At 43.6% G+C, this 11118-nt stretch overlaps 1 protein-coding gene across 1 annotated transcript in view; it reads left to right on the plus strand.

The window, feature by feature from the left end:
• LOC145414168 (uncharacterized) overlaps positions 1–10510 on the plus strand; it is a 21802-nt gene extending 11292 nt beyond the window's left edge. Inside the window, exons 2-11 of the mRNA XM_080283734.1 lie at positions 2852–3067; positions 3549–3636; positions 4332–4494; positions 4591–4736; positions 5156–5246; positions 5681–5796; positions 5930–6019; positions 7103–7187; positions 8664–8791; positions 9236–10510. Coding sequence (XP_080139860.1) covers positions 2852–3067; positions 3549–3636; positions 4332–4494; positions 4591–4736; positions 5156–5246; positions 5681–5796; positions 5930–6019; positions 7103–7187; positions 8664–8791; positions 9236–10510 — 2398 coding nt within the window. The remainder of the gene's footprint in view (positions 1–2851; positions 3068–3548; positions 3637–4331; positions 4495–4590; positions 4737–5155; positions 5247–5680; positions 5797–5929; positions 6020–7102; positions 7188–8663; positions 8792–9235) is intronic.
• Positions 10511–11118: the final 608 nt, after the last annotated feature.

Raw genomic sequence — 11118 nt, forward strand, 5'->3', positions numbered from 1 at the left:
ATTGAGAGATCTCCTGACAGCGAGATGCCGGTGCCTTTAATGCTACCCTATACCACATGAAACTGAATGAAATCCTGCATCTGAGGCTACTAACTGTGAAAGATTATTACAATAAAGTTACATGTTATACCTGTTTGATATCAGGGAGTGTTTTTGTGGACACCCTGTATATAGCGACATTCACGCCTTATGCCATGAAATTCGCAATACAATATAATATCTAGATGTAATTCACTAGCCTAGAGCACAGTGAATTTTGCGAGAACCGTAGGCAGTGAAATTTGGAAAAACGTACAGTGAAAGACAGAAGCGTGGAGCGAAATTCGTGAAAGACAGTGAAAATCGCAGTACAGGAAAGTGCAGTGAAATAAGTAGTAAAGAAATGGGATGTGAATCGTAATATAATAAAGCAGTGAGATGTGCCAGACTTTGCACAGTACAGTTCGAAGAGAAGAAACGCTCAGTAGAATTCACAGTACAGTAATACGGTGAAAATTGTCATACGGTCAGGTACAGTGAAATAATGAACGCAGCACAAGTACCCATTGCAAGGAAGTGCGTATTACAGTGTTGCGCGCGCGCGCGCGCGTATGTGTGTGTGTGTGTGTGTGTGTGTGTGTGTGTGTGTGTGTAATTCACCGGGTCGGTCAGGATCACTTGATGGTCGTGATCGTCAGCTTTTACCCTCCCGGAAGGAAGCTGAGAGCTCATATAGTCCGATCTAAGGGCAAGGCTGTGACCTTCACACACGCACACACCCGTCCCCTTGCTCAAGGGGGACAGTAACCACCCACTTCGTCAGTGAAACTTTTCGCAACCTGAGCGAGGCGCGAACTCCCGTCCACCAGTTGGCAAACGAGAACGTTACCACTGCACCAGCGAGCGGTGTGTGTGTGTGTGTGTGTGTGTGTGTGTGTGTGTGTGTGTGTGTGTGTGTGTGTGTACCGGAAAGCACACAGAATACTAAGCAGTAAAGTTTCGCCAGTCCAAAAACAAGAGGTCGCCAACAAAACATAATAAAGTTGGAAAAACACCGCAAAGGCAAAACAAACCGAGAGAGAGAGAGAGAGAGAGAGAGAGAGAGAGAGAGAGAGAGAGAGAGAGAAAAGTACAGTACAGAAGGGTGAACGACCTAAAGGATTCTGGAGCATTCGGCTCATCTTACAGTTCGCCTCGGAATAAATTTCACCCTCTGTCAAACTCGGCATCACTCGGCAGCAGCATCAACAGTAGTAGTAATAGTAGTAGTAGTAGTAGTTGCAGTAGTAGTAGTAGTAGTAGCAGTAGTAGTAGTAGTAGTAGTAGCAGCAGTCTCAACCCCAAGCTCCTTTGAAATATGAACCTAGTGGACAGTAAGGTTAATCTCTCTCTCTCTCTCTCTCTCTCTCTCATTTAGCATGCGTAAATCCACTCCTAAATATCTTTTTATATTGATGGATAAGGGGGCGATAATCAAATAATTCTATCTGTCTGAAACATTAATATGAGGATCGAATAATATTGTCTGAATCAATAAGGAAGGAGTTATAGACGCACATACATTTGTTACCTATTGCCAGATAATGGTGTATGAATGGAGTGATGATGATGATGATGATAATGGTGATGATGAATGGAATACTGTGTGATGATGATAATGATGGTAAATGGAGTGGTGACTGGAATATTGGGTGATGATGATGATGATGATGATAGTAAATGAGGTGGTGAATGGAATATTGAGTGATGGTGGTGATGATGATGATGGTGATGGTGATGATGGTGATGATGATAATGTTGGTAAATAAAGGTTGTCTATAATTTGTAGACGTAAAGTAAATAAGATTGTTTGTTGTTGTGTTGTTTATTGTTTTTGTTTATTTTGCAGGTGTGCCTGTGTCGGAGGAAGAGAGGCTGGCAGGTGTTTGCAATTGAGAGAGAGAGAGAGAGAGAGAGAGAGAGAGAGAGAGAGAGAATGAACCGCATAAAAGACCAGTAAGAAGAAATAAAAGGAGAAAGAAAAAAACAAAGTCAAATAATGCAATAGAAAACACTAAAGAACAAGAAAAACAACAAAACAACAACCACAGTTAAGAAAATGACCAGACCTTCCAAGATGATGATGGTGATGATGATGATGATGATGATGGGTTTCGTCACTGCCGCCCCTCATCTTCACCATGATGATAAAGTCGACTATAAAGGGTGAGTATAATGTGATGATGATGATGATGATGATGATGATGATGATGATGATGATGACGATGGTGATGATGATGATAAAGATGGTGATGATGATGATGATGATGATGATGATAAAGATGGTGATGATGATGGTGATGATGATGACAGTTATAATGGTGATGATGATGATGACGATGGAGATGATGATGATGATGATGGTGATGATGACGATGATGACGATTATAATGGTGATGATGATGATGATGATAATTCAGATTAAATATATAATCAATTTCTGTTTATTTAGGTTTCTGTATATTGCCTTTATTTTTACTGAAGTTCTGTTTCTTTCATGTCTTCTTTTTTAATTTTTTTTTTTATGTTTCCGGTTGACTATATTTTGTTAGACAGTTTTAATTAACTTTATTTTACAGTTAATGTTTTGTACTTATTTCACCCTTTTTAAAATATTCATGTTTTCATATTTTTGCAGCTGTTAATTTCCATCAATTCATATAAACATTTTTTAACGTAATTTCTCTATCTGTCTTCATTATTTATTTATTTATTTTTTATTTATTTTTTTCATTATTGATTTTTTATTTTTATTCTTTCATTTATTTTATTATTTATTTCTTTTTTCCTCAGTTCTCATTGCTTATTTCACCTCTTCCCCCCCCCCCACCAGATGGCAGATACTGGAACTGACCCTCCCCGACCACTTAGAAGACGGCCGGTGGGTGGAGGAATGGGGTGAGGAGGCCCCTGGAGAGGTGGAGGTGACCACTCACAGGCGGCGGGGTCAGGCGCAGCTGGCGGTCTCCCCCTCCTTCTTCCCCACCCTAAGGACACAGTTGGAGGAGAGAGGGGTGGGGTACAGGGTGGTGGTGGAGGATGTGGCCAGGTGAGTTGATGATGATGATGATTATTATTACTACTACTACTACTACTACTACTGCTGTTACTTTTACTAACACTGCTACTACTACTACTACTAAAAGTGGTGGTGGTGATGGTTGTGTTGATGATGGTTGTAATGATAGTTGTGATTATAATGATACTGGACACACATAATATTACAGCTAATGATAAAGATAGTGGTGATGATGACAATGAAATACGATGCTGATGATATTAGCTGGCAAGAGAGAGAGAGAGAGAGAGAGAAACATATATTTGGAATGAGAAAAAAGTCTGACCAAAACAAATGAACAGAAGTAAACTAAAACAATTAACATAAAGACAATGAAGATATTAGTAAATCATCTGCCCCTCTCCCCTCTTCCCCTCGCCCTCTCCCCTCTTCCCCTCGCCCTCTCCCCTCTTCCCCTCGCCCTCTCACCCCCTCCCTCTCCCCTCTCCCCTCACCCTCTCCCCTCTTTCAGGTTGCTGGAGGAATACGCCGCTTCACCACGAGCCGAGACGCTACCCAGTGGCGAAATGTCCTACGATCGATTCATGAATTACGACGAGGTGAGTGAGTGATGATGATGAGGATGATGATGATGATGAGGAGGAGGAGGAAGAAGAAGAAGAAGAAGAAGAAGGAGAGAAGGAGGAGGAGGAAGAGGAACATGAATGAATGAATGAATGAACGAATGACAGAATGGATGCAAAGAAGGAGGAGGAGAGAAGATGGATAATGAATGAAGAAAGATGAATAAATGACATCTATTCTATCTGACCTTGGGTTTTTTCTTTTTTTCTTTTTGTGTGTGTCTAGTGCAGCTCCCAGTTTCCCTTCTTTTTCTTTTTCATGTATCGTGGTTTCTTTAAATCTCGCTATTTTTCTTTCCTACTCATATCTTTCCTTGTTTTGTCTTTCTTTTCTTTAACTTTCATATTATTTTCCTCCTTCTGTTGTTTACTATTTACTCCTCTCATTGTGTACGTTTTATTGATATTGTTCCTCTCTCTCTCTCTCTCTCTCTCTCTCTCTCTCTCTCTTTGTGTAGCTTCTCTTTTACTGTTTACCATTTTCACTGTTTCTGTTCTTTATTTGCCAGTGGAAGAATTATACATTATTATTATTATTATTATTATTATTATTATTATTATACAACACTTTCGGCTTGATCTGGACCTTCTTCATCTTTCATCCTTTCGCTTCCTCTATCATCCATCCCTCTCACTATCCACACCCACTCTGTTTCGATCCCGCCCATCAGATCGTGGCCCACCTCCACACCCTTGCGTCCCGTCACCCTGATTTGGTCACCCTAGAGGAGGCTGGGAAGAGTGTGGAAGGAAGACCCATCCACCTCCTCACCCTCACCTCGCAGCACCCTTCCTCCCTAGGCGCGGAGAAACCCATCGTGTTCTTGGATGGAGGTGAGAGAGAGAGAGAGAGAGAGAGAGAGAGAGAGAGAGAGAGAGAGAGAGAAGGGGGCTAAAATAAATACTTCCTTATCCTCCCTCCCCCTTCAGGTGTGCACGCCCGGGAATGGATCAGTCCTGCCGCTACCCTGCACATCCTCAACCAGCTCCTGACCTCGCCCGACCTCACCCGTGACCTCGCGTTCAGGGTCATGCCCTTGGTCAACCCCGACGGCTATGTCACCACTTGGACGGATGTAAGGCATCCTGTTGTTGTTGTTGTTTGTGGTGCTCTTGTTGAATCATGAAAAAAAATATACACATTGTCTTTCCGTCTACGTGTCTGTCCATCCATCCATCCACCTCTCTCTCTCTGTCTATCTATCTACCTATCGGTCTATCTATCTATCTATCCATCTGTAAAGTGGAAATTTTGAGCAAGGAAGCTACGTCAGTATTTAAATAATTATCATCTAACGCATAGTTCAGTCTGTCTGTTTGTATGTCTGTATGTTTTTCTGTTTGTCTGTCTGTCTGTTTCGCCTTCTTCTGTCTGTCTGTCTCTGTCTCTCTCTCTCTCTCTCTCTCCAATAACCATACCATCAAGGAATACATTACCTCATCACCTTTCCCTCACCAACTTATTCTCCCCCCCCCCTTCTCTCCCTCCCCACAGAACCGGTTTTGGAGGAAGAACCGCAGCGTGAACCGGGCCAGCGGGTGTCGGGGGGTGGACCTGAACCGGAACTTTGGGTACATGTGGGGAGGTCAGAGGATAAGATGCACGTCGTTGGAGTGAAGGGGTTGAGAGAGAGAGAGAGAGAGAGAGAGAGAGAGAGAGAGAGAGAGAGAGGAAAGAAAGTTATGTGTGTGTGTGTGTGTGTGTGTGTGTGTGTGTGTGTGTGTGTGCTCATTCTCACATTTCATTCTGTCATTATTACTGTGATTCCAATGTTTAGTAATGAGTAATATGACTTATGATAATGATGATAATAAAGGAAAGATTTTGTGTGAGATGTAAAGTTTTCTCTATACTCTCTCTCTCTCTCTCTCTCTCTCTCTCTCTCTCTCTCAGTTTACCCCAGTCACCTCCATACCCAAACTCATCATCAGCGTCCATCTCCCCACTACCCCCCCTCTCTCTCTCTCCCCACCCCGCACCATCACCCCCTCACCCCACTCCACCCCTCTCTTGATGCAGGGTCAGGCAGCAGCGGCAACCCGTGTTCGAGTATTTACAGGGGAAAAAAAGCCTTCAGTGAACCGGAGTCGAAGGCGTTAAGGGATGCTGTACTTCGAGATGCCAATAGGACGGAGGTGAGAGAGAGAGAGAAAGAAAGAAACTTTGATTGACAAGTAAAGACAGATAGACAGAAAAATAGATACACAAATAAATAAATATATATTCTCATTTATCCATTTATATTCACACAAATATTTCTCCCCCCAGGCCTATCTGAGCTTCCACGCCTTCGGTCAGATGATTTTACACTCCTGGGCCTACAGCCGAAAGGTACAGAGGTATAACAGAGACGCATTGGTAAGTAGACTGTTGTTATTTATTGATTTATTTAGTTATTACCATTATTTGCTATAATTATCGTGACTATTATTGTTATTATTACTATTATTATTATTGTTACTATTATTATTTTGTACAGCGTAGATTCGGTATTTTTGCAGTTTCGGAAAGTTCTGGCCCCATTTTCTTCTTTTTTTTCATTCATTTTTTCTTCTTTTTCTGCTTTGTGTGTGTGTGTGTGTGTGTGTGTGTGTGTGTGTGTGTGTGTGTGTGTGTGTGTGTGTGTGTGTTTCCTATCGATTTCAGTGCTCATAAATGTCGAATTCCTCTTTTTTTTTTTTTCGTTTCCACCCCTCAAAACCACGCACTTCCACGCCCCCCCCCTTGTTGACGTGGGGGGGGGAGGGACTAGCAAAACAAGGGATTCCCGAAAAAAATGAACATAAAAATCGATTGAATCACACGAAAATCCATCAGAAAAAACAAAAAAAAAGCTGGCTCTATTAACATAAAGAATCGTCCGAAACTGCAAATTTGCTCTGCTCTGCTCTGCTCTCTCTCTCTCTCTCTCTCTCTCTCCGTACACATATTCTGTTATTACGGTGATAATCTTTAAACAATCGATTTCCTTTAGATTTATACTTGAGTTTACCATATTCTTTGCAACGTTTTCTGTATACTTCTCAGTTTTCTACGGGACTATCTTTGTTGTTATAAAAAATAGTGGTTTGGGGTTTAATTTAACTTCTACGATATAAACGCAATAAATTAATACATATAATGGATCAAAACTAGAACTGACTATTAATTTCCTGGTCGTTTTATCTAGCATTAACCCTGACCTTACTGATAAATCTTTGAACTCGTGACCTTATTTCCCTACAAACCCTGACCTGACTTACAAAAAAAAAAAAAAAAAAAGACGTACATTAGCGTCCCCATCCCCCTAACATGACTTCACTGCCCTTGACCCTTGACCTGACTAGGGTTTTCTACCAACTGACCTTACGCAGCTTCACTATCCTCCTGAACTGACCTTCCCACAAGATGACTTAACCTTCCAACCAAACCTGACCTTATCTGACCTGACCTATCTCCCAGGCTCGCATAGGACGTGGCATGGCTGACCTGATACGACGTAAGGAAGGAGTCGACTATGATGTGGGCACCGCTGGAGAGATACTATGTACGGCAGAGAGAGAGAGAGAGAGAGAGAGAGAGAGCGAGCACTAACTTCCTGAGCTAACCTCACTAACCCCCTGCCCTGACCTCCCCTGACCTCCTCATCCCGCAGGTCAGTATAGGGCGTGGTATGGCTGACACGATACAACGAAGGGAGGGCGTTGGCTATGATGTGGGCACCGTCGGCGAACTGCTGTGTATGAGTTAAGCTTACAGTGAACACCATATTCTTTGGACACTGGCATCCTACGTACCTAATCTTGGCATCCTTCGCTCCTAAACTTGGCATTCTTCGCTCCTAACCTTGGCTCCCTTCGCTCCTAACCTTGGCATCCTTCACTAACCTGGGTATCCTTCGGTCCTAATCTAAGCATCCTTCATTTTATTAACCAAAACCTCTTTCTCAAACGGAATAAATGTCCTCTGTCGGAAAGGAGAGAGTTGAGAGCATTTTTTATTTTATTTTATTAAGTGTGTGTCTATTTGTTTGGTGAGTATTTGTGATGTTGAGTATTTATTGTGTGGGCATTTGTGAGTATTTATCGTGTGAGCATTTATTTGCGACGTATTGTTGTGTTGGTATTTATTGTGTGAGCTAATGTTGACACTCCCATCAAGGCACACCCCAGCCAAACACCTCCAGCAAACACACCCATCCAATCACACCCCAGCCAAACACCTCCAGCAAACACACCCATCCAATCACACCCCAGCCAAACACCTCCAGCAAACACACCCATCCAATCACACCCCAGCCAAACACCTCCAGCAAACACACCCATCAAATCACACCCCAGCCAAACACCTCCACCAGACACACCCATCAAATCACACCCCAGCCAAACACCTCCAGCAAACACATCCATCCAATCACACCCCAGCCAAACACTTCTAGCAAACACACCCATCCAGTCACATCCCAGCCAGACACCTCTATCAAGCTCATCTTCCTTGGTGATTTATTTTACAAACTACATCTTACAGTTATTTTTAAGGTTCTTTGTGGGTTTGTAATATCGACAATGATTACGTAAGGGAAATTCTTAGATACCGTATTTTGATGGACATAGCAAGGATGCGGGGAGGAAGTAGAGGGAAATAACCTTTGCTTTCTTTCCCACCTCCTTCTCACGAAAGCGGTAAATAAATAAATAAATAAATAAATAATACAGAAAGATAAAAAAAAATAGACAGACAGATAGAGATAGATAGATAGATAGATAGAAATAGTAACGAAGAAGTGCTACAGATCCCCATTGACTGACGAATAGACAGACGAAAAATGTTTCTCCTCTCCTTCACCCCGTCATCCTCTCCCTCACCCCCTCATCCTCTCCCTCACCCCCTCATCCTCTCCCTCACTCCCTCATCCTCTCCCTCACCCCTCATCCTCTCCCTCATCCCCTCATCCTCTCCCTCATCCCCTCATCCTCTCCCTCACCCCCTCATCCTCTCCCTCACCCCTTCTCTCGCCCTACAGACTCTGCCTCAGGTGGTTCGGACGACTGGGCAGCTGGTGACGCCCTAGTGCCCCTCTGCTACACCATGGAGCTTCGGGACCTGGGCAGGGCGGGGTTCCTCCTGCCGCCACGCCTCATACGCCCCTCCGTCAGTACCCACGCCTGCCGCAGTCACGTGTGTGCGAGATAAAAGGAAAAAAAAAAAAAAAAAGAAAAAGGAAAATGTTTGTTCTTGAAATATGCTTCTTTATTATCTTGTTGTTGTTGTTGTTGTTGTACTTCTTCTTCTTCTTCTTCTTCTTCTTCTTCTTCTTCTTTTCCTTCCTTTTCCTCTTTTTCTCGTTCTTGTTGTTCTTCTCTCTCTCTCCTCTTGTTTCTTTCCTCGTCCTCCTCGTCCTCGTCCTCCTTCTCCTCCTCCTCCTCCTTCTTCTTCTTCTCCTTCATCTTCTTCTTCTTCTTCTTCTTCTTCTTATTATTATTATTATTATTTATTATTATTATTATTATTATTTTTATTATTATTATTATTATAGGACAGTGTGATATCTGCCAGGTGTGGGTTCCTCCTATCTAATTAGTTGTCGTCTCCCAGGTAAACGACGCCTGGCTGGCCGTCAAGTACCTGGCCAAGCAAGTGATACTCAAGAAGCGACAAGAAGCTGTCGTTAAGGAGCCGGTCTTCCCAGAGAGCGAGACGACCACTGACCTGTCGCTTCCTCCCACCACCACACCCCCTCAGGAAGCGACAACGGAGAGAGAATCAGTCTTCCCAGGAACGACAGGCCATGATTCGCTCTTCCCAAGTACCCAGAAGACGACAACGCAGAGAGAGTCCGTCTTCCCCCTGGCTGAAACGACGACTAGCCCGGAAACGACAACTTGGGTGGTGGAAAAGACGACCACTAGACAGTCAGCCTTCCAAACCAGACCCTCGACGACACAGGGAGAGTCAGTTTTTCCCCTTGATGAAACGACAAGTCACCCCGAGACGACAACGTGGATGGCAGGAACGACATTTACCAAGCAATCGGCCTTCCAAACTAGAACCTCGACAACAGAAAGGGAGTCAATTTTCCCAAGTGAGAAGGAAACGACCATATTCCCACCTAGTGCAAAAACGACAACTGTAGGAGCAGAAGCGACAGTTACCAGACAGTCAGCCTTTCAGACCAGTGCCTCGACGACAGAGAGGGAGTCAATTTTTCCCCTTAGTGAGGAAGAAACGACACCAACTCCACCTGATCCGGTAACGACAACTGAGGTGGTGGAAGCGACAGTTACACGTCACTCAGCCCTCGAAACAGGAACCTTGACGACGGAAAAGGAGTCAATATTTCCCAGTGAGAAGGAAGCGACAGTATTCCCCTCTGATCCGGAAACGACAACTGAGGTGATTGAAACGACATGTGTGAGTGGTTCGGTTGCTCCCTCTAGAGACACGACGACGAGTGAGTATGAAACGACAAATCTGACGACAACACATCCCGCAACGACAGAGACAGCAGAAACGACAAATTCACGGCAGTCGGTCGCTCCTTTGAGACATACGACGAAGAAAAATGAACGCGAAACGACGGAATTACCAACTACTCAGCCGGCAAAGGTGGAAACGACAGGAACGACAACTTTAATAGCATCAGTCGCTTCCGTCACAGAAAAAGAGCCCGAGATTCTCACTAATGAAGAGCAAACGACAACCGAGGCGACAGTTCAGCCAAACACTCAGACAAAAGGCGTGGAAACGACAACATATGAACCACCAAAAGCTAAAGTGACACCCGAAGAGGAAGCGACGAGGGAAGATAGAGCGACAACTCTACAATCTGCCGTGCCCAGCAAATCAGGAACGACAACTGAGACACCTTAAACGACAACGGCACTGAAGGAGACGACCACTCTATTGTCGTTTCCAGTAAATCGGGAGGCGTGACGACTGGATTACACAAGACGACAAGAACGACACACGACTCCACGACACCCTAATTAGCTAATCTCGCTTCGCAGGTGTCAAAGCCATACCTCTAAATTTCTAAGCCATACCTCTAAAATTCTCAGCCATACCTCTAAATTCCTAAGCCATACCTGTAAATTTCTAAGCCATACCTCTACATTTCTCAACCATACCTCTAAATTTCTCAGCCATACCTCTAAAATTTCTCAGCCATACCTTTAAATTTCTAAGCCATACCTCTAAAGTACACCTGTTGTGGCTACCTCACCTTCTCTTTTACCTGTTAATTATTTTTTTATTAGCTTACCTGTCCACAATTTTCCACATCCTTAATTAATTTCTACCTACCTTATTACTAACACCTGCCTTCCATATTTGTAATCATATCTCTACCTACGTCTACCTGTACTTCCCTACACCTACTTACACTCCTACCAACATCTACCTACACCATACTTCCTACTAACACGTACCCTAAACCATAATTCCCTCTTACCTTCCTGCCTACATCTGTCTATATCTAC

The sequence above is a fragment of the Coenobita brevimanus genome, chromosome 98, assembly GCF_032717465.1.
Source record: "Coenobita brevimanus isolate Jiangsu-jjx chromosome 98, ASM3271746v2, whole genome shotgun sequence".
NCBI classification, from domain to species: Eukaryota; Metazoa; Arthropoda; class Malacostraca; order Decapoda; family Coenobitidae; genus Coenobita; species Coenobita brevimanus.